General features: G+C 40.3%; 1 protein-coding gene across 1 annotated transcript in view; it reads right to left on the bottom strand.

Moving 5' to 3' along the window:
* The window catches only part of UMAD1 (UBAP1-MVB12-associated (UMA) domain containing 1), a 295,880-nt gene that overhangs the window by 35,546 nt on the left and 235,612 nt on the right, over nt 1-24,722 (bottom strand). The window contains exon 5 of the mRNA XM_002686687.6: nt 8,003-8,217. Within this exon, the coding sequence (XP_002686733.3) occupies nt 8,003-8,217 (215 nt within the window). The remainder of the gene's footprint in view (nt 1-8,002; nt 8,218-24,722) is intronic.

The following is a 24,722-nucleotide window of genomic DNA, read 5'->3' as shown; positions in this document are numbered from 1 at the left end:
TCATTCCTCCTCCATTAAATTCAGTGTCTAAATACAAGCTCCGAAGCAGGCAAACCAAGGGGAAAGTGTATGTTTAATTATGGAAATACAGTTATAAATGCTCTTGACTATTAGCTCTTCATAGTTCTTACCAGTTTAGTTCCCTTCTCTTAATTATCCATTTCTACCACTGCCCAAATCTTCAGGGTTCAGTTCAGTTTAGTTGCTCAGTCGTGTCTGACTCTTTGCGACCCCATGAATTGCAGCACGCCAGGCCTCCCTGTCCATCACTAACTCCCGGAGTTCACTCAAACTCACGTCCATCAAGTTGGTGATGCCATCCAGCCATCTCATCCTCTGTCGTCCCCTTCTCCTCCTGCCCCCAACCCCTCCCAGCATCAAAGTCTTTTCCAGTGAGTCAACTCTTTGCACGAGGTGGCCAAAGTACTGGAGTTTCAGCTTCAGCATCATTCCTTCCAATTAACACCCAAGACTGATCTCCTTTAGAATGGACTGGTTGAATCTCCTTGCAGTCCAAGGGACTCTCAAGAGTCTTCTCCAACACCACAGTTCAAAAGCATCAATTCTTCTGTGCTCAGCTTTCTTCACAGTCCAACTCTCACATCCATACATGACCACTGGAAAAACCATAGCCTTGACTAGACGGACCTTTGTTGGCAAAGTAAGGTCTCTGCTTTTGAATATGCTATCTAGGTTGGTCATAACTTTCCTTCCAAGGAGTAAGCATCTTTTAATTTCATGGCTGCAGTCACCATCTGTAGTGATTTTGGAACCCAGAAAAATAAAGTCTGACACTGTTTCCACTGTTTCCCCATCTATTTCCCATGAAGTGACGGGACCAGATGCCATGATCTTCGTTTTCTGAATGTTGAGCTTTAAGCCAACTTTTTCACTCTCCTCTTTCACTTTCATCAAGAGGCTCTTTAGTTTGTCTTCACTTTCTGCCATAAGGGTGGTGTCATCTGCATATCTGAGGTTATTGATATTTCTCCCAGCAATCTTGATTCCAACTTGTGCTTCTTCCAGCCCAGCGTTTCTCATGATGTACTCTGCATATAAGTTCAATAAGCAGGGTGACAATATACAGCCTTGACGTATTCCTTTTCCTATTTGGAACCAGTCTGTTGTTCCATGTCCAGTTCTAACTGTTGCTTCCTGACCTGCGTACAGGTTTCTCAAGAGACAGGTCAGGTGGTTTGGTATGCCTGTTTCGTTCAGAATTTTCCACAGTTTATTGTGATCCACACAAAGGCTTTGGTATAGTCCATAAAGCAGAAATAGATGTTTTTCTGGAACTCTCTTGCTTTTTCGATGAGCCAATGGATGTTGGCAATTTGATCTCTGGTTCCTCTGCCGTTTCTAAAACCAGCTTGAACATCTGGAAATTCACAGTTCATGTATTGCTGAAGCCTGGCTTGGAGAATTTTGAGCATTACTTTACTAGTGTGTGAGATGAGTGCAATCTTTAGGGTTAGGACCTCAAATACCTAAGACAGAAACTTCTAGATTTGCCTCAGAAACAGGAACAAGGGGAAGAGGAGAACTTAGTTTTACAGCTTTAAGTGTATTAAGTGATGGGTACAGTTCATGCTGTGTGAAATTAAACCTAGATACAGTCTGTCCCAGATTCAAAAACACATTGATGAGTACAAATTCTCATGAAGATCCAGAACAAGGATGGCAGGGGATATAGGAAGAAAATAAATATTTAGGTTCTGTGTTTGCCTGTTGGTGTTTCTGCATCCATTTCTGGTTTTTTTTGGCTCCAGAGAAGACCTATTCAAAAGACTAAGCCAGCAATGCCACACACAGCCTGTGTGTGTATGGCCTAACCTGTAGGTGTAAGAACTCGGCTTTGTTTCGCCCTTGTTCTTGCACAAAAGCTTCTTCTTTGTTAGTTTCCCAACTCTTCCTTGCCATAATGCAGAAATACATTAATTTTGAAACAAACAAAAAAAAATCATGTGCCTTTTGGAAAGCAAAATGAACACACACACTTACAAACATACATGTGCATAGTGAAGCTGACATTACTCCACTACTTCTTCCATGTGTCTGAGAGTTATAGCCAACACCTGTGGCCACACAAGGGCAGGCTTGGCAGCTGCAGAACCCAGATGTCAGACACTGGATTGTAGGTCCCTGGCAGCAGTCCTAAGTGGGAGGCCGTCTCCTTAACTGACCTCTGAAATGGTCTATTGTCTGTCTCTCTCTCTGGCCTGGGTGGTAACTAACAAGCTGTCTGTGGGCCTGGGTCAGAGTTAACGTGCTGATGGGTTGTTCTGGATGCAATTATCCTTGGCCTTACCTTTGATTATAAGGAATTTATTTCCTTTGTGGGGGTGAAAATTGGGACTGAGCAAATTCTTGACAAGGAACTATATTCAGCTTTCTTCCAAGGACAAATAAGACGCTCTTTTGCTTTGATTGATATTTTTCCTCGGAGAAATTGGATGAGATTAACCTTGTTTTAGCACACAGTGTTTTGATTAAGCAGAAGTAAAAATAAGAGTTTCTTGGGCACCTCCTCCCTCTCATAAAAGACTGAGTTTCCTTATACTGTTTCTTAAAATTACTTCCCAAAGGTTGAAAATGAACCATTTCTTTAGAAACTTAAGGAGCTATAACTTGTCTTTGCTGTGACTAAAACAAACAGACAAAAAATGGTATCTACTATAGAGAAGAGCTCATGAATTCTCTTGGCTCTATAAAGAGGAAAATGGTTACACTATAACCTTGCCTCCACATCACTTGCGGAAGAAGGTCATTATGTGTAAGATGCAATCGTCATGGGAATGAGGTGGGGAAAAGCCAAGTATCTTAGAGGGCTCCACTCACAAGGCAACACTTACAGCCTTCAGGGAATGTCGAGGGTGAACATGGAGTCATGGCAAGTGCAGGAGAAACACATCTGATATTTATAGGAAGATGAAGTCTGGGGAAATTATAGAACATATTATCACACCCAACGTCAAATAGTATTCATCAGCACCATGAAAAATGTTCCAACTTATCTTTATTAACTTTTATAAAAATGTAAACATGTCTCTTGGTCACCACTGATTTGTATTTGGGGGGGAAAGGGATTGAATACTCTTGAGTTCCAACATAAAAACAAAGTGATGGAGAAATAAATAGGAGAGAAGAGACATTTATCTCATAAGCAAGAACTCCAAATAACTTATGTGGTTACTCACCCCACAAGGAGGTGAAGCTTACTTCCCTGTCCCGTGAGTGTGGGCTGTGCTTTGTGATTTAACTCCAAAGAGTAGAGTGTGAAAAGAATAGGGAGAGAGTTACTTTGCAGTGGAGAAAACTGGCGCACACACCTGGGCCAGATGATAATGGTTAACATCAGGCTGTCATGTGGAGCGTATGCATCCTTGATATGACATGATCTCATCAAAGGGCACTTCACCTTTGCAGTCTTCCTCCCAAAGCCCATAACCACAGTCTCACCATTTGAAAATATTAGATTAAATCCCCATTGAGGCACATTCCACAAAACACCTGACCAGTACTCCACAGAACTGTCATGGCCACTGTAAACAAGAAATGTCTGAGAAGCTGTCACAGCCTAAAGGAGGCTAAGGAGACATGATAATTAATGTAATGGGTTACACTGGATAGAATGCTGGAAGGGCAAAAAAACATTAGAAGAAATCAAGTCTGAGTAGAGTGTGGACTTTAGTTAATAGTAATATCTCAATAATTTAGTTATAGCAAATGTATCATACTAATGTAAGATGTTCAAAATAGTGAAACCCGGATAAGAGGGATATAAGAATTCTGCATTATTTATGTAGCTTTTTAATGAATCTGTAAATAAAACATTTCTTTAAAAATGATTAACACGTGACTACATTGACTAGCATGGCTAGTAGCAGAGTTCCAATGCATCAATCATTACATCATTTTCTCTTTTTCACCCCACCTGTATGGGGTGCCACTGAACTATATGGCATAAAGAGTCATCTTCCTGACACATACGGGTTTTCTGTGTTTCAGACCAATGTGTAAATGGCGTCAAACCTATTCTGAGAATTTTAGGTTTTCCAGTAATATTTAGGTCGTGCCCTTAGTAACATGACACAGATACTCAAAAGATAAATCCACAATCCCGTATTTCTCAGCAGCTCTACAGGTGTAACATCATTCAACCATGTATCCAATACACTGCATGCGAATGTTATTAATGACATTATTATGAAAACGTATTCACCTCTGAAGGTAACATATTGTTAGACTATGCTGTTCATTTGTCAGTTCTTATCATCAGAGGTAAGAGGGTAGGCTCCTTATGCCAGTTTTAGAACATGAATGAGATTATTTCTTTGCTACTCCATTCTGTACTTTAGAATGAAAATAAATCAGGTCTCTAGGAGTTTTAGAAGGCATTTCATTCTGTTTTCTTTCTATTCTTTTCTCCTGACTTTGAAAGACTGAAATTGCATCAGTCAAATAGTTACTATTATAAGATGTTATAAGGGAGTATTTTTTGTTTTTGTTTTTTGGGATGGTTAGCATTTTTTTTAGCAATGTAGTATTTTTTAATTATTTTTAATTTTCATTTTATATTGGAGAACAGTTGATTAACAATGTTGTGTTAGTTTCAGGTATATAGCAAAGTGATTCAGTTACACATGTATCTATTCATTTCAAATTCTTTTCCCATCTGGATTACAGAATATTGAGTAGATTCCCTGTGCTGTACAGTAGGTCCTTATTATCTGTCTTATACATAGTGGTGTGTGCATGCGGACCCCGGTTTCCCACTTATCCCTCTCCCATTCCCTCCTGGTAACTGTAAATTTGTTGTCAACATATGCAACTCTCTTTCTGTTTCGTAGGTCAGTTGATGTGTACATTTGTCTTTAGATTCTACATGTAAGTGATAGCACACGTTTGTCTTTCTCTGTCTTCACTTAATATGCTAATCTCTAGGTCCATCCATGTACTACAATGGCATTAGTTCATTCTTTTTGAAACAGCTGAGTGATATTCCATTACACACCACACACCCAGACCCACACACACACAACCTTAGCAGTTCCTCTGTTGATGGACATTTAGCTTGCTTCCATGCTCTGGCTGTTGTAAATGGTGCTGCTATGAACATTGGGGTACATGTATCTTTTTGAATTAGTTTTCCATTTATACTGTTCTCAATTTATCATTTTACTTTGATAAAGAGAAAAAAAGTAGTATCCATGAATGTTTACGTAAAAAACTATTTGTGTTTCTAGAAATGTTAACAAAAAAATGCTCTCTTGTTAACATTTAATGGTACAGTTTTAAAAGTTCAATCACAATTTAACCACATTAATTAATTGGTCAGAATCACCTCTCTAAAGAATGCAAATGTCAGTAAAGAAGCTGAAAAAGAAATATGAAACTTCCTGAATATATTTTAGGGTTAAAAATTCAGTAAAATTGCTTGTACATTCTGTATCAACAGTATTTTATAATGATTACTTATATTGAGAAAAGGGGCCATGATGCTTGATAAAGAGAGGAATAAAGAAAATGTTCCCTGTGGAAGTCGTAACTAAGGAATTACAGAAGAGTCAGCCAACCTATTTTAGCAATGTTTTCCTTAGTGAGGTATTTAATAGAAAAAAATAATGGGGTGGGAAGGCTCTACAATAAATGTAGGTAGCTATTTCTATATTATACTTTAAGCAGGTCAGTTAGTATGTATTTTGCATTTTATCAGACTGCTGAGTGTGTGTGGTTAGTAATAAGAATTATAAGAGCTCTGTTTCCAGAACTCCTATGTCGTGTTCAAGCTTTCTGTTGTTAGGCATTTAACATACCCCACCTAAAACCCTACCACAACCCTGTAAAGTGCATACCATTATTATTTATAACAGGAGAAAGAACTAAGGACTCTAGAAATTAGGGGACTAACTCCAAAATCTCACAGCCTGTTTAAGTATAAATCATTACAACCTCTGGCTGCCTCAAATATACCAGAGCATACAAACTTTGTTATAATTCATATCAAAACTATTAACACTATTCAAGTAAATATTTATCACTAATGAGGTGACTTAAATCACTTCACCTTTCTAGGCTTCAAGTTTCTCTTGGGTAAAATGAAGTTGGATAGTTGATTTATACAGAGAGTAAGAAAATTAAAATGGCCATGTTTACAATGTTTTGTTAAAAACAGGACAGTAACACTGGCCTTTACTGAATTTTGTGATGATGGAGATCTACCTTGAGCTGTCCATGTGATTTCTCCCAAATCTCTGTAGTCTTAAGGATCTAGGACAAGTCTTTTACCTGTATATCAGAGGAAATTTCATTTTTCTCTGCACTACAAAAACTGTGTACTTAAATCTTGGCCTCTCAAAGAATCAGTAATTTGCACTCAGATACGAATAACAAAAAGAAAACCATTATTTCTGGATCTGAAAATAGTAAAAAAAAAAAAAAAAGTATCAGTTTTTTAAAAGTCATGTTTATTTATCTTTTATAGACAAATTAAAATACTTATAAGATTAAACATGGTAGACATACATATAAATGAAATGTATAAGTACTTCAGACAAAACTTAACACATATCAAACTGATGACTTGCTTACATTTGGTGTTAAGGTATATTTACATGAATAATTGAAAAAAATGTTTTCACAAAAACTGCTATAAAATGTTCACATTTGTCTTAGTAATAAATTAGATTTCCTAGACTGATGTTTTATGAAAACTATGTAAAGATCTGATTTAATCATTCACCTCATATGGTATCATCATTTGTAAATAAAGCATATTTTTGTCAATATAAATGTACATTTAACTCTTAAATCATGTAACAGTTTATCAAGACCATGCCACATTTATTAAACAAACATGCATGCCACATTAAAACTTAATTCATGTATTATTATGCACAGTGTTTAGTTTTGCTATGGCACTCTATCTTCATGAAAAATATAAGATTTGGCACAGAATCAATAAATTGTATTGCCACTAATCAGAACAAATGTAACTTAAATTTTCTCTGGCATAGAAAATACCCTCACATCTCTTCCCTTTATAGTTTATGGACCAATGGCAGTTTTCTATGTCAGTCAGAACTGTGTTGTGGGCAAGAGATGTCTAAATAAGGGCTTTATCAGCAATAATACATATCATCACAAGCTCCTTTTCTCTGGGAGGCAGAGAGGTTGGAAAGGAATGCGGGTCTCTTCATAAACCAGAAATACAGGAGGTAAGGAGGGAAAATGCCAACTGAGCCAGAAGCAGAGAATATTCTTGTAAAGCTGGTGAGAGAGCAAACCATGAAGTAGCAAAAAATAAAGACAGGAACCTGGGTCTCCATCGAGGTGAAGACTGCCATGGGCTTAAGGAGAATCTGTCATTCAAAAGAAACAGTATCCAGAGCATTCTTCATACAGCATTCTTGTCTCAGCAAACTACTATTGCTTTCTAGGAAAAGTTGTAAATTTCCACATCAATGTCTAAATTAAGACTGAAGACATTAAGCTAACTAGCAATTTTTTTTTTTTGTCTGAATTCATTCATAAACACAGTGGAAGGAGAAAGAGGATAACATTAAGTTTTCCTCCAAACCAGAGAAGTCACACTCTAAGTAGAGATTTCAGAGTTGTGCCAAAAAAAAAAAAAAAAAGCCTCAGTTCTTTTTCACAGTTTTTCTAAGATACATGTGAGGTGCTATATTTTGAGAGACTGGTTGACAAAATCTTTCAAAAAACCTTGATAAATTAATCTTTGTATTTATTACTAGGGGAAAAGGAAGTAGATCTTAAGTTTAATTTTTATACAAATATGCTTTATTCTAAAAAAATAGAGCAATGAATATATTATTATCTGCTTCATGATCCTTGCTTTCTGAGGACCTTTAAGGGCCTTTACAAAAAATATCAGACAAGTTAAATAAAATCGTCAAACTTTTGTTTCAAAGCTTGTTAAGGTGCACACAGACATAACGATTATGAACCATAGAGTACTGAGTTTTCAAGAGTGAAATCATACCAAAACCTTGATAAGTTTTCGCTGACATCATAGGAGAGTAAGTGGTCGGGAAGGTCACTGATGGTGCCCTGCACGGCCAGCACGTGTGGGGCCAAGGTGAAGGGCACGTCGCTCAGGAGCTCGGCCATTAGTGAGCTGTTCTCCAGGGTCTGGCCTGCCTTAGTTTCCGTCTCAGGCCCTGCCACAGTCACACTGGATGAGTTTTCTTTGCCAGTCTAAAAATACATATATATGTAAGTCATTTTGATCTTACAGACTTTGAGGTTCTATGGCATTAACATAGCAAAACGTGGCATTAACATCTCAAGGTGATTGAGAAATGCAGAGGATATAAATAGTCCCAGGCTGCCATTGTTTACTTGCTCAGTCCTGTCTACCTCTTTGCGACCCTATGGACTACAGCCTGTCAGGCTCCTCTGTCCATGGGATTCTCCAGGCAAGAGTACTGCAGTGGGTTGCCATTTCCTTCTCGCTAGGATCTTCCCAACCCAGGGATTGAAGCCCCGTTTCCTATAGCTCTCCTACATTGGCAGGCAGGTTCTTTACCACTGAGCCACCAGGGAAGCCCATTCTCAGATTAGAACGCCGCTATTTACTTACTTGAGAAACACATCCATCTATATATCTCCTAGGTGTTAAAATGAATCCGAAGCCCAGCCTTACTCAGATGAACCACCCACAAGCCCCTCAGATACAGACGCGCACTCTTGCTGTTTCCCTAGCCCAGATCACGTCCACAAAGTCTCTCTCGCTGCTTTTCCAAGTCTGACGTCAACTTTCAGGCTCCACAGGATCTCCAGCTTCTTTCTGAAATCTTCTATCAACACAGCCAAAGTGACCTTGCCTGCTTCAGCACGGTTACAGGGCAGCTTGCCCGGGATAGTATTTGGTGTTTCCTTTACGTGTCTTTGGGGTTAAGACATAAGCACAATAAAATGCAACTAGCAAAGAGAATCTAGGGTCCTTGGGGGCACACAATCCATTGTACCCATCTCTGTATTCTCTGCCTTTCATACGTTCCTGCTTTACCCTCATGTGTACTTGGGAACTGACTTCTAACATGCACCGAACCAGTGACTGATAAGCTGCCTATGATGGAACTAAAATGCTATGTTATTATGAGAATAAGAAGAAGAATTGATATATTTTGTTTGATTTATTTAAAATTGGTGTCTCTTACAGAAGTTTACCAAAAGACCTGCAGCACGAGTTCACAGCAGCACTCGGCGCAAGCCCTGGGCTGGTGCAGTGAGCTGGCACCCGTTCACCAGTAGCAGCATGGACGAGGAACAGAAGTAGATGACAGCAATGAGAATGAAGAGCCTCCCACTACAAGCAGCTGACCCCTAACCAAACCAGGTCAGGCAAAAATTTACTCCCCATTTCGCAAGGTCTCATGCAGAATCAAACTCCTGAGCCTTTACAAGGCCCACGGTGATCTGGCCACAGGCATGTCCCTGACACTAGCCTGGCTGGTCTGTCCTTGTTCGGACTCCTCTAGTCCCTCTATTCTTGCCATGGCTCTTGCACAGTCAGCCCATTTCTGCCTCAGGCTGGACCCTGCAGACCCTTCTCCCGGATACACATGGGGCTCCTTCCCTCCAATCCTTCCCAGTGCGGGGCCAAACGTCACCTTCTCAATGAGGCCTTTCCTGGCTGTCCCATGAGCCCGCACCTCATCCCCTCCAGCATTCTCCGCCCGCCTCTCCTGCTTCTGCCCTCTTGGCACCTGGTGATATATTCTGTACTTTATTCTGATTATCATCCCTCAGAAGCGTAAGCAGTTTTTTCCTTTAATGTTCACCACTGTATCCCAAATGCCAGATTCAGTGTCTAGTGCTCAGTAAATATTTGGTGAATAAAAGAGAGTGGTCAAGACTTTTGCCTGAGGAGGCCTTATACTATAATGGCTATAAATGCTGATAAATTCCTCTTTCTTAAGTCTAGAAACAAATGATTTTCTGTGTAAGAAATAACAATTTTATAAAACTTTTTATGGAAGTGCAAACTACAGAAAGGAGTACATCTTAAGTGTATAGCTGGTACATTTTAACCAGCGAAATACTAGAACCCAGATAAATAGAAATGGCCCTCGTGGCGTTCTCTTTCATTCACAGTCAACTGCCTACCCCCTCAATCACCATCCCGACTTCTTACTGTATAGACTGTTCACCTATTTTTTACGTTTTAAATGAAGGTAACCATACAGTATAAACTCTCTCTGTTTGTGGCTTTTTTTTATCCAGTGTTGTATTATGAGATTCATTTATATTGTTGTATGGGCTTCCCTGGTGGCTCAGAGGTTAAAGCGTCTGCCTCCAATGAGGGAGACTGGGGTTCGATCCCTGGGTAAGGAAGATCCCCTGGAGAAAGAACCCACTCCAGTATTCTTGCCTGGAGAATCCCATGGATGGAGAAGCCTGGTAGGCTACAGGCCACGGGGTTGCAAAGAGTCAGACATGACTCAGCGACTTCACTATACACTATATGTGGGATTATAATACTTTTTTAAGAAGAGATACTCTGGCATCTTAAAAGAACTGTTTTGTTGCCATGTTGATAGCAGGCAGTGAGGGGTATAGGGGTTGGGGAAGGAAGTAGGAAGACCAGCTGGGAAAGAGAGATGATAGTGATGTAGATTAGGGCTGTGATAGTAAAAGCGAGAGAAAGTGGTTTTGGAGAGACCTAAAGGCTAAAGTCAGGAGGATGTGCTGATGGAATAGATGGTGGACTGTGAGAGAGAAGTGGAGTCAAGGGTGAAGCAAAGTGGACAGACATTTAAGTGGTGTGGTTAGAAGGCAGGGGGGCGTGAGTCAAGCCTGGAGCTGGTGTGATCTGGTGGAGAAAGGCAGCTTGGTATGTATTTAGGAGACAGTAGCAGGAGAGAAAGTGAAGACCAATACAAGAATAGGCTACTTTCTAAATATTATGCTGCAAATGGAAAAAGAGACATGGCCAGTAGCTGGAAAGGAAAGTAGGGTCAAGACAACTTTCTCCTGATTTTTCTTTCTGTTCTGGAAGTTGGGAGCAATAATGGTAGTTTATATGCTGAAGAGAAGAGGCCCCTAAGAAAAGGAAACTCCGTGGAGACTCTGTAGAGAAGGAACTGCTCTCTTCACTGGCATCCCCCCAACATCCAGAACAGAGGCTCTCAAGAAGTACTTGGGCAGTGAATGAATGAATGAAGGTACCAAAGACATCGCTATCAGGGTTGTTTTACAGCTTCACGTGAAAATAAACCACCAGAGTACTTTCGTAGGATGGCAACTAGAACAAACATGACGTCACCCAGTGATGAATCTTATTAGACAGGTCCACGTATGCACTGACCGAGCAGAGACCGCCTCCTGAAACCTAACTGGGACTTAAGTATTACGTGTCCTTGCATCAGCCAAGAGTACAGGCGTTGGTGAGCAACAATGCCAGGATTCTAGCCTCTTTAAAGGGCATCACTATACACTGGTTTTCTCAATATTATGCAAACACCAGGGCTGTGGTTACCATGGAGCAGCATGGCAGAGTGTTTAAGAACACAGATTCTAGAGTCCGACTATTTGGGTTGGGTACAAATCCTCCTTAAAAATATACAAATGGCCTGGGACAAGTTATTTAACTTTCTGTGTCTTTTTCCTTAGCTATTAGGAAACCAATATTAGTGCCTATTCCATACAGTCGTTATGAAAATTGTATGAATAATCATAAGTAAGTAGAATAATCCTGAGCACATGCTAAAATCAGTGATAAATAAAAACTTTAGAAACGTCAGACCCCTTTTGGCTTTAGGTGAAGACCAGGATCCATCCAGTCCTTTTGTTTTTGACATTCATTGATGGTTCAAACAATCTTGCCTTCCTCTCTCCTCTCAGAGCTTGTCTTCTCTCTTACTCTCACAGGCAAATGTTCCCTAGGTCTGCTGATCACATCCCATACTCGAGCTTTCCTCTCTTCCTCCCTTGAGTACCAAACGTGTTCTACAGTTTCATTAGCCAAATCATCTCCTTTCTTAAACAAAAGCATTCCTATAATCTCACCTTCCCACTAAAAAAGGAGGCATGTTACCCAGAGCACTCTCTGCTTTCTAAACATATGAGCTTCTAAGGTTTACCTCTGGCAGCGACATTTATTCCTTTGTTCATGCTGCTATTAATCCTCTTCCCTTTCCTTTACAAATCATTCTTGCTGTCAGAGCATAATTCCTTGAGGACAGAGCATAATAAAGGAACTGAGACATGTGGCTTCTTGTTCAAATTCTTCTGATAAAACTGCCATCTGACCTGAAGGAAGGAGGCTGCTTCATCCACCTGGGCCTCAGTTCTCCGTTCTGTCAAATGAACGGTGAGGGGCAAAAAACGATGGCGGTGGTGACGGTGATAGCAACTAGCACGTATTAAACACTTAGGTATATTAACTCTCCAAGTCTTACAACAGCTCTGTAGGGCGTGTCCTATTACCACCCATATCACCCTGAACTCGGTGCCCAATCTCATCTGATCTTGGAGGCTAAGCAGGGGCGGGCCTGGTTAATACTTGGATGTGAGACGAGTTTCAAATTCAGTTACACTGAAAAACTCTATATTCTAAGCACACTTCAGCCATGCTTTGGTAGACTGGCTAACTGAATGAACAAAGCCTCAAAAATTTAGGGGAAAACATGATAGTTACTTGGCTTAGTAGTATCTTGGCTTAATTTAGAAGGAAAAAAAATAGACTCTAATATCTCTTACCTTTGGGAAGAAAGGATTGAGAAAATCATCGAGGGGACAGATCTTAGATTGAAGAAGGATGGAAAAGAAGCATAATTTAAGAAAAATTTATCCCTGGAAGAAAATCTCCCGGTAGCCTGGATAAACCATGGGGAAAGCAGCATGGTCAGTGAAACAGGACGGTCTGTGTGTTGATGACGGGGGAAGAGGAGGGACAGAAAGGTACGTGGGCATGTACTACAGTGTTCTTTCTCCCTCGGTATATGTTTGAAGGCTTTGCATAATAAAAAGTTTCCAAAATTTAAATTAAAAAAATACCATGCACACAGTGTTCCATTAAATGCCCCCTAGAAGGATCTGAGTATCAGCGGTCTGTATGTCTTGACTCCAGCATCTCGCTCTTAACAGTTGGCTAGAACGCACAGTACAGTCTCCAAGGAGGCTGCCTGCCCTCTTGGCAGCAGGGCAAGTGCCACGATGCAGCTGCTGCTGGCATGCTGAGAGTTGGAAGGGGAGAAATTAGACAGCGAAATAAGAGAAAGTCACAAAGGGAATGGGAGTCAAAATTCAAGGACCCCACACCTACTAGCCCTGATCACCAAGTCCCGGACTTGGCAGCCAATGGCAGCAGCGGTGGGGGCTGAAGGCCGAAACAGGTGCATGAGTCCCCCTGCAGAAAGCAGCCTTCTCTCTCCCACACAGAGTCTTTCAGTTTTTTTCCATTTGCATAATAAAATGGGTCTTTAAAGGGAAGAATGAGTATGTCAACCACAATAGAGTGGGAAGAAAAGAATCAATTAACCTTGCGGTTTATAGCCGAATTTTTAAAAAATTACTTCAAATATTATGCTCATAAAGCATAGTCATTATTTTTGTGACTAATCTTGCTCACAGAATTACTGATATGATGATACTCTTGAATATAAGGTCCTTCCTATAATGTAGCGTTCATACTGCTTTTTCAAATTAAGTTTGCCCTGACAAGGGTAAGTGAGAGTATACCATGTCACAATCAGTTTTTAATCTCAGGGAGAAAATAAATTTCCTTATCTACATCATTTACAAATAACCAGGTGTTTTCATGTCTGTATAAAAATTACTTCTTGCTCATCAGTTAACCTGTTAAAAATGAGCTAGCCAAGTGTATCTTGGGTTCCTTACATCCTCTTATCTTTGTCTCGAATGATTCAGAGTGCTTTATAGGCTCTCTTCCTCCCTTTCTTGCAGACGGGCTGTAAAAATTCATGAGGCTCAATCTGTAAAATCTTCTCAGCGCTTAAGGAAAAACACACTCTGAGAATACGAGGCACATAACACTTTTTAGTCAAGGCTCAGAAAAATGAAGTCACCTCTCCAGAGCATCAGAAGGTTAGTGGCATCCTTCTGAACTTCATTCTTGGGTGTGTGGAAGCAAGAAAACGCAGGTTTAAGAGCAGACTACTACTACATTTTTCCTGGCACAGAGGCCCCACTAACCACCAGGAAATCTATTAAGGGTTGCCGACTTTGCAAACCCACTGACAATTTGGAGACTTCATCTGCTTAGCCATACCCGACTTAGGTATAAATAAGTTTATTAATATGAACAGCAGCTATATTTGGCATCTTTTAAAACCTCCTGCCTTTTTCAGTAACCTGTGCCTCAGATAAGTACAGATAAAATAGTATCCTATAAAAGCAAAATACTGAAGCATTAAAATTTAGAAAGCAGCCTTAACCCCAACAGTAATAGAACCTATTAAAAGAACATGAAACCAGGTATAAAACATTCATCTAACACATTCAATTTACATACAAAGAAGGTAGCTATATCAAGTGTATTTCTAGGAAAAGAGTTAGAGGAAGAAGAGGTAATAGCAAGCTCTGGCTGTCTATGCCTTTAATTTTATGTTTATAAATAAAAGACATATTCCTGTGAACAACAGCCTGAACAGGGAACACGGTACTCCTGTCACTTTATCTCCCCAGATAACCATCCTTTCTATTTTGGCTTCAGCTGGTATCTGCTTGCATCACATCGGTGTCTTGATTGGGGGGCGGCGGGGGGCAAATCTGAGTCAGAAGTATCAGGGGACGAGAGGTTAGAAAGAGGTGATACAAGCAGGGCACAGGGCACGCAGGACCCAAACTTTCTTCTAAGAAGCTACTTGCTAGTAACTGTCTGGCTAGCTGATCAAAGCCAGAGGATTGGGCTCTTCTACCTACCTGAGTCCTAAGCAGTGGTCTCCTTTCAACTGGGAGAAATTATACTGCAAATGTAGAGACTACTTCCTATTTTTCTGCAAATCCCCACTACCCAGAACAGTTGTACCTGCACGTAAGGAGCACCCGTTAAATACTGTGAATGGAGCGGAATCTGGCCCCCTTGTTTCTGATTCCCTCGACTTGATTTTTAAATTAAGGGGTTGGTCCAAAGAAACAAACAAAAGCCCAGAATACTTCATTGCTGATGCAAATAAATGAGGCAGAAGAGAGCTAAAGGCAAGGAGGTGGCTGCGTTCCACGTGACTTGGGCTCCCAGATCAAGGATACTAAGCATTTTAGTAGCAAACTAAGACGCTGGGTTAGAAAGCAGGCATTTTCTTTGTTGGCTCTTCTCTCTGACCTAGGACACCATTTCAGGTTACATTTTGGTTTGATACTCTTGTTTCCGTATTTGCTCCCTTTTTCTTTCTTTTTTTCCCTCAGTGTTTCCACCTGCCTGTGCTTCCTGCTTCTCCCATCTTTCTTTAAAAGAGAAAAAAGTTCTCCTGACTTCCTCTTTTCAGAACTCCAGCTGAATGTACACAAGTAAGTGAAGAAGGGGAAGCAAGCTGGCTGGCGCTTGCCTCTGTAATCTGGTCCATGTATTCTTGGAAAAGTGGCTTGACTAGAGCCGGAAAATCTTTAGTACCAGCCAACTGGAGTGGGGGAGAAGTGGAAAGAGGAAAGAGGAGCATTTTAGGAAATGAACCAGCAAGAAATGGTGTGTGCAGTAGGGGATCCTGTTTTATACTGGTTTTGAAAATATAAAGGGCTGTTTCAGTGATTCTTTTAAAAAAGACATTTAAACAGTTTATTAAAAAAAAATTGTGATCGTTAATCTTAAGCTGCCAGACATCTCCTATTTTCCCAGGACGTTTTCCCCACGCCTTGACAGCGTGGATTTCACCCTTTCTCTTCTCTGGCCCAACATCATCACCTTCCTCCCTGCTGTGAGCAGGTGGCTAGCCTCCTCCTTATCATAGAGAAAACAGGAACCATCCCCTGAGGATCTCCCCTACCTGCTACGTTCACAAGCCTCACCCGCCCTCGTACCCACCTGTGCCCTCCTCCTGCCATAGTGGGCAAGCTGCCTTCCTCCCGCCCAAAGCAGACCCTTTCCTGGTGCTGCACAGCCATTCTGTCCCCACTCTTCCTCCATCAGAAGGTGGCCTCGAATTGCTCATCTTTCATACAGTCAGTTCTCCATTTACAGAAAATTCTCCCCGCGTCTCTAGGGCCCCTGGCTCCTCACCCACTGACCTCCTCCGCTCCCCTCCCCACCGCCACTATCTCTCTACTTTGTCTCCCAGCCCGGCTGACACCACTGCTGACACTCGCTATCTGCCTCACTCCTCACCCACTGCCATCTGCCTCTCTCTCTGCCCTCTACTGCCACTGATTTCTCCAAGGTCACTCATATCATCATTCTTTCACTACGTTCAGAAGATGACTTGACGTGCTAAAACTTCCAGAACCTCTTTGTTGCACTTAAGGCTGGTGACTCTGAGTTTTTATTTCTTGGCTTCTGTAACACTCGTTAGGTTTGCCTTCTGTCTGGTTTTTTTGCCTGTTTCTGAAGTGATATTTTCCAGGGCCTCATTTCTGTTCCTTTGTTCTTAGCCTCAACACACTTCCCTGGAGGAACTTATCCATACCTAAGGTGCCTACCGCCCTACTCCTCCACCCAAAGTGAATATGCAGACGCGTGCACATGTACACACACACCCCAATCTCAAACCCAGATTTCTATCGAGACTTCCTAACCCATATGTGCAAACCCTATTGTACATCATTCTTTCGGACACTCAATAGGGAACATAACTCCGTGTGTTCTAAACCTGGCTTTCAGCTTCCTCCCAAGTCTACTGCAAACCTAATGCTCTCGGGATATGTTCTTTATCGGTGATGGGTGCCAACACGCTTGCCTGACTCAGAAACCTGAGTTACCTTTGACTTCTCTCTCCTCCTCACTCCCTCCATCCAGTAAATGACTGAATCCTACTGACTTTAATGTCTTTGATGCGTCCCTGAGTCCATCCATGGCTCTTCAGGTCCACTGTCGTCCTCTCAGTGCAGGCCACCAAGGTCTCCTGGCGTGAATGTCACCAGGGTTTCCTGAGCTGGCGTTACTCCCTCTATACGATTACACATTCTCCCCATCCCTGGTGATGGCTAAGACACATGCTCGTCCTCGCTTACAATGCCTCCACGTCTTCAGAAAAAAGCACAAACGCCTTACCATAGCACATTCGGCATAAGCTGGCCTCGATCATCCCTCGCTTTCTTTTATTACCATCCTCTAAACTCTTTACTCCATCTTTACTCCACTGTTATTATCTGAACAGGCTGGGCTCTTTTTAGCTCTGAGTCTTGTCTTCTTCTTTTCAATGATTTTTGCCTACATCTTGCTCTGTTTTTCCACTCCCTTCACCTTGCCTATTTCAGCTTGCCCTGCATGCTGCACATCAGGACTCTTTCAGGAAGACTGCCCCACCTAAAAGTCCTCAAACCTCAGCCACGCCCCTGGCCATGCATTCCCTTAACAGTCTACATACCCTTGAAAAACTGGAAAGCTCAAAGCCAGGGACAGTAGATTCCTCTCCGTTTCCTTGAATGCGAGCAGTGACTGGCTCATGAGAGGTGATCGTGTTTGTTTCTGTGCAGTGGCTCAGTTGTGTCTGACTTTTTGCGGACCCATGGACTGTAGCCCGCCAGGCTCCTCTGTCCACGGGATTCTCCAGGCAAGAATACTGGAGTGGGTTGCCATTTTCTTCTCCAGGAGATCTTCCCGACCCAGGGATCAAACCCACATGTCCTACATTGGCAGGCAGATTCTTTACCACTGGGCTACCAAGAAGTCCAAATGAGTGACTAAATAATTTAAATTTCTTCATATTATGTTGATTGTGGATTTTTGCATTTGTTTGTTTTTTCCTAACAAGACTTGACCCACTCTTTTCCATATTATCACTGACATGTATCACATATCAAGTAGAACTTTAAATTCACTTGAGACCCCAGCTACATCTATTTCCTGAAGAAAGAGATGGGTTGTTCTTGCCTTGCCAAGTAAACAACTTCACAGATACGTCTCCCAAAGGATGTTCAGTGAGGCGCTGCCGCAAACTTTAGAGAGGAAACCGTTTGGGAAATATTTTTACCAGAGACCTACCTACCTACCTTTCTTTCACTGAAAGAGCGACAGAAGCTAACCTCAGCTACTCCAGACTCCCCTTAATCAATTGTCTTAGTCTGTTCAGGCTGCTTAGACGAGGTAGCTTATAAACAACAGAAGTTTACTTCACATGGTTCTGGAGGCTGAGAAGTCCAAGATCAAGGTGCTGGCAGAATCAGTGTGTGGGAAGGCCTGCTTTCTGGCTCACAGACTGCCCTCTTTTCACTGTAACATCACATGGCAGAAGGGGCAGGGAGCTCCCTGGGGCCTCTTTTGTAAGGGCCCTAATCTCGTCCATGAAGTCTTTACCCTCATGACCTAATCACCTCCAAAGGCCCTACCTCCACATACTCTCACACTGGAGAGCAGTTTCAACATGAGAATCTGGGGGCTGGGGGCACACAGTCAGTCTGCAGCATCAGCCTGCCTTGTCTGGGAGTCAGGATTTGTCCACAGCTATGCGGTCCAGTCTGACGGGGCTGCAGGGAAACCTGTGCTTGGGGGTAGGGGTACGGGGTACAGGACCAGCAATAGGGTGGCAGGACTAGGGAATCACTGGAGGAGAAGGAGAGCCTCAGAGATAAGAGCTGAAGAAGTGGGTAAGAGAGGGGATGGATAAGTATAAATGCCATTTATTTAGTTTCTGTTCACCTCTGTTCAAGAGAAAAGCCCCTTTCTTCTTTGACTTCCATAAAGAGGGATTTTTCTTTAAGCACCCTGGCCTTCTGCCCACCCCCTACTCCTCCCAAAGGAGGGAGAATGAGTTACCTCGTTGGTGAAAGATGGCCAAGGGTCCATGTTTCTAGATGGGGGCACCTGAACTGCCCAAGATCCTGAGGCCTGGGGAGTCTTTCTCCTTCTGACTCTTTGAAATAGAGGAGACAAGGAACCAGGGTAGGAGTGTGTGCTGTGCTGACTTAACCCATGTCCAGACCAGTGGGGAAAGTTTATTGGAACGAGGAAGTCCGTTTTAGCTGCTACTCTGAGTCACCTCCAACCGAGGCTCTATCGGTCTAAAAGGTGAGCACCATTTCTGTTCCTCTGTTTGTGGGCTCTTCGGTCTTAACTTCTCCATTGGCTCAAGATGCAGGTGAGGAAAAGGGGTGCCCTTTTTTAGGAGATTAGAACCCCACCAATTTCTACTTTCCAAAGCAATTCCATTTATTAAAAAAAAAAAACCAAAACAACGGAGAAGCATCTTAAACACCAAAAAATCAAAACAAATATAGCAAAATCGTACAGACACCACATGATCGGGAAATCTAAAACATAACAAAGTCATGGTTTTTAAAACGTGTCCTATAGTGCTCTCTGAAACAACTTATTGGTTTGGTTTTTTCAGTTTCACAATTCAGTTAAATCTGGGAGATCTGAAAAGTTCTGATCAGAATCTTGGGAAAATGCAACTACTATTTGTTTCATGCTTTACAAGGCTTTTGAAGTTGTCTCACATACGTTACTGCATTTGAACCTCACAACACACTAAATCTGATAGGGAAGCTGCTGTTCTTATTCTCATCTTCTGAGGCTCAAAGGGTAGTGATTATCCAAGGTCACACACTACGTTCCGGCAAAGACTTGTACGCGGGGTCTCCTGACTTAGAACCCCATGCTCCCTCTCTAACATAAAGGCCATCATCAAGAGAAACAATTTTAAAGCTTACCTGTCTGGGTGTTTTATTTCTTAAAAGAACTTAAATTTAACAGTTTCTCTACAGACAAGTATTATCTGGGGTAGAGGACGAAGTTCCTAAAATACAGACTGAGTGACTAAAGAAAACAGAGTTTAAACTAACGGTTCAACTAAGCATCTTATTACCAGGTTAAACCTACCAAGCTGGATGAAATATGTAATTGCTTAGTAAACTATAGCATCTGATCACCACCAAGGTTACACAATAGCTTAGGCTTTTGTGTGTGGATTCTTCAAGCTTGCTGTGTACACCACAGTTCTGAAGAATCTGATATCCCTCGTTAGTCACAGTGGAGTCCACTTCCCATTTACATACTTTATTTATTTTAAATATCTATTCAACTTCTTCAGAATGCAGTGCAACAAGATCATATTTTTTCTAGTCAATTTCAAAGGAACACAATGAAACCTGATCTTGCACATTTCCTCAGCACAATGAATATTAATTTCATCCTAATGATTTTTTTCATTTTGTAAAACAATAAAGTACTTCAACCGTCTGCATATACAATCAGAAAGCAAATGAAATACTCTTCTATTTTTAAAGCTGATAAGAGAATATATCTGTTTTTATATGACTAGATGTTTAAATGTATATCATTAGATGTTTATAATTAGATATAACAAATGTTTTATGTGATACTGATTGAATGGAAATAATACCATAAGATACTAGTAGAAAATACCCCCAAAAAAGTAAATCTAAAAATATTAAATAATAGCTATATGCTGGCTTTTTTGGAATGTGCTTTGATGAAATGAACATTTAGTAAATTCATAAACCTAAGATAATATACATTTTTAAGAACAGACATTTAGATTTTAATCAATTCATGTTAAAGTTGTTGTTTGAAGACAGCTAATCTGTTTTGCAGCTCTTTTAATTGCAAAATTTGTATTCTGTCATTGTTCTACCATTATTATGTAAAAACATAAATACATAATTTTTAGGATGCACTTCAAATTGTTATCTCCATAGCCAGAATTCAAAAACAATTATCAGTAGAAGCTCATGTTCATAGTGCATATTTATCTTTCTAATCTCAGGAAACAAACAATTTTTTGAGAAATAGGAAAATACTGGTTAAGAAAAGCCTTAGTTTCCTTGCAAATTGATGTGTGGAATGGTCCACACACTTGAAAATACTATAGTTGGTGAATACACAATTGTATGCTTTCACATAAAGATGCAAGTGAGACAGAAACACATCATACCAAGCTGAGCACAGAAATCATGAAAGTAGGCTAGTTAAATTCCATCAGAGGGCACGGGAGTGATAGTGTTACCTGGGTGTGCTGCACCTAACCACAACTTCACTAGGTCAACAGTAAACAGTGTTTGGAAAACTGAAGAGGGGAGCAGAAAGCTGTGTCACTTGACTTTGGCTCTCATTTGCAAAAAGGTTGTATTTCAAAACAGAAGATGGGGTTGGAAAAGTAAACACAGCTGCGTTTTCTCTACCCCAGTGTGAGAATGAAGAGGCTCTTAGGAGTGGCAGGAGGCTGGGTCCCTTCTCGGTGCACACTCAGAGCCCCAAATAGCGTGCTGTTGTTTCACTTCATGGCAAACTCAGGATAATATTTTTTACTGTGGTAAAATATACACAGCACAATGTTTATGACCCTAATCATTTATAAGTGTATAATTCAGTGGCATTAAATATAGGCACGTCATGCAATTAACACCATTATCCATCTCTGGAACTTTTCTTGTCATCACAAATAAAAACTCTGTACCCATTAAGGAACTCTCCATTCCTCGCTTCTCCAGCCCCTGGTAACTTCTATCTATCATATCATATTCCATCAACTTGCCTGTTCCAAGTATCTCATATAAATGGAATCATATAGTGTTTGTCCTTCAGCGTTTGGCTTATTTCACTCAATGTAATGTTTTCAGAGGCCATATGCATATATGTTGCGTCATGTATCAGAATTTTTTACAGCTATTACTCTGTTGTATGTATATATCATATTTTGTTTATCCATTCATCCACTGATACACATCTGGGTTGTTTCTACCTATTGCAGTGTATTGCAGCACAATATTTTAAGCTATAGTAAAATCAACTAGTGGAAATCTACAAATTAATGCTAAAAAGATTGTCAGGAGTCAATGAATATACAAATACTATTTAGGTATGTAGAGTTAGAAAGAACTTGAACTAAGGGAAACAAACTCTGGTTCCCGCTTATTTTGAATTATAAATCTATTTAGGTATAATAAATTTGTATGCTTTACTATTATACACTTTGCTTGGCATTAAAAATCATAATCAAAAAGAGCCTTGTCAATTTAATACTTTATGAATTAACATCTGAGTATAACCGATGTTATTTCAATCCTGTTTGACACAGCTCCGTAATTTCTCAAAGACCTTCCACCCACGCTGGAACTCTACGCAGTAATTCTTTTGTGTATTTTTGTAAGGGTGCAAGATGTCATTACCTGCTCTTGGGAAAAGTTTGCTCAACAAACTTGAGAGTGAGTAATGCTAAGAAATGATTAAAAATGAAAAGCCACAGTTGTATCCAAAAATTCATCAGAGGAAAATCTAAAATTCATATAGCTTAATAAATTTAAATATAGTTTAAATGCCTCAGCAGAGTAACAAACTTTATCCAAGTCATCTTGGAATTTCTCAAAGAACAATACACTGTAGTTGAAAGATGCTTTCAAGATTGACATAAAAGTTGATTAATGTATAATCAATTCCTTGAGCCATCCTTTTTTAGGATTTCTAAGTTTTTAAGGAAAAAGAAGGTACTTGTCAGACTATACACTGTTTCTGATACATCAAGTTGAAAATTAATCTGCAAGACTGAGTAGCAACAGCACTAGATCAAGTCCCAGGGACTCTTGCCTCTACCTAGACGATGTGACCTTCTGTAAATCATTTGGCCTCTCTGTGTTTCAGTCAACTCCTCTGAAATAAGAGGTAATTGGACCGGATGATCCAGCTCTGGACTGCCATGATTCCAAGTAGACTTAGACCCTAACTCTTCTGTATTAGTAAACGTTCTTAGGGAAACACCACTTAAATCAATACAAATGATAACTGTAGAAAGTATCGACAGTATCTTGAGAAGAAACTCAGAACTCCAGTGGTTATGAAAAGGATTTCTACCATGGAAGAATACTTAATTTCATCCTGCTCTTGATAATGAGAAACATTGAGGAGTCAAGTAAGAAAAATACAGGCAAGTACTAATCTTCTCATAATTCACCTTATATTAAGAAAGCAGACTATATTTTCTCAGGCCAGTGAGTCCATAATAGAGAGGAAATCTTATAATTACAAATAGATGTAGGAAAATTATTATAGTATTAGTATTATCATTAGAATAATAATAAATTATTAATAGTTAAAAGGCTTCCCAGGTGGCTCAGTGGTAAAGAATATACCTACTAATGTAGGAGACATGGGTTTGATCCCTGGGTTGGGAAGATCCCCTGGAGAAAGAAATGGAAACCCACTCAAGTGTTCTTGCCTGGGAAATCCCATGGACAGAGGAGCCTGGCAAGCTATGGTCCATGGGATCACAGAGTCAGACATGACTGAGTGACTAAACAAATTAGATAAAATATATTAAAGTTATCTTAAATGTGAGTACTTGAAAAAGGCAAATTAAGTTGTATGAACTGAACTTTGGTAGGAATCTGGAAGGTACTTCAGAGCACTCTCAAGATTGCTAACCTAGATTTGTAGTGGAGTATTTTAATGAGAAATATCTCTAGGAAATTTGGAGTGCTATGGTCATTAAGATTTTTTGTTTTACTCTCCTAAATAGTAAGGTGATGAGGTAGAGTTTTTCCTGAAGTGGGAAAATCTGATAGAAGAGGGATAAGAAAGTTGTATGTGCATGAAAGAAGGTAATTCACTGGAAGTGAGAATGACTGGTCATCAGAGGTGAAAGTGAGAGTCCATTTTCAGAACACAATACAAATTTTCCTTTGGCCTTCTAGAAATAAGTGCTATGGCTTCAGCGCCAAACTGGCCTGGAAATGAACACCTGTAATTTCGTGTTCTTAAATGTACAGATTCTACACTCAGAGTTCACCAGAGCTCCGTGTTTCCCTCCTGTGCTTTCTTTGCAGGTGGGCTGATGTGAAGTCTCTGAAGAAACTAGATAATTTATGGCCTACCAATGAGGATGGAAATAAGGGTTTAGATTATGAGTTCTGATAAATACTGAAAAGTAAATTATACTAGTTACTAGTGATTCTAATTGTATTAACTTCATTTTGGTTCGGTCCTAGTGTTCTGATAGTGTACGCTCCCAGAGATGGTTCACATTTCATGAGCGTTTATTCGCGAGTCACTGTTCTAAGATTTTTTTTACCTGTATTATCTCAATGTTTCCATTTAAAAGGTGGAATACACTAAAACACAGAGAATTTGGTCTAACTCTGGAAGTAGACTTTTAGCTGCTACACTATTCTGCCTTGCAAATACAACCCAGTCTAAGGAAACTTCACTTCATGCCTTTTAAAATGTGGTGTAATTTCTTCTAATGACCAAAAGAGCATCTTCTCCCTGAGAAAGGGCTGTAGGATACTTTTCTAATAATCATACTTTCTTTTTTCCTCAAAACCAAAGCACAAGGAATGGTAAGATACCAACTTAACAAAAAAAAAAGAAAAAACTTTGGATGTTTATTATGACTCATTTTTATATCCTGCTGGATATTGCTAATTCTATGTGAATTAGAAACTCTAAAATTATAGACTCTTTAGACTATTTTAATCTGTAAAAGCACCGTTGTGAAGCCTCAGTGATATATTTTGAAAATAACCTTTTTACCTTAATCAAATATATTCCAGTTAAATTTAAGAACTTAAAATAACCACATATTGTCTTTTGTTCAATGAAGAGGACTCTTCCTGAAACACACCCTCTGTGG

This window comes from Bos taurus, chromosome 4 (assembly GCF_002263795.3).
Source record: "Bos taurus isolate L1 Dominette 01449 registration number 42190680 breed Hereford chromosome 4, ARS-UCD2.0, whole genome shotgun sequence".
Taxonomy (NCBI): Eukaryota; Metazoa; Chordata; class Mammalia; order Artiodactyla; family Bovidae; genus Bos; species Bos taurus.
This window is presented reverse-complemented; position numbering and strand designations above follow the sequence as displayed.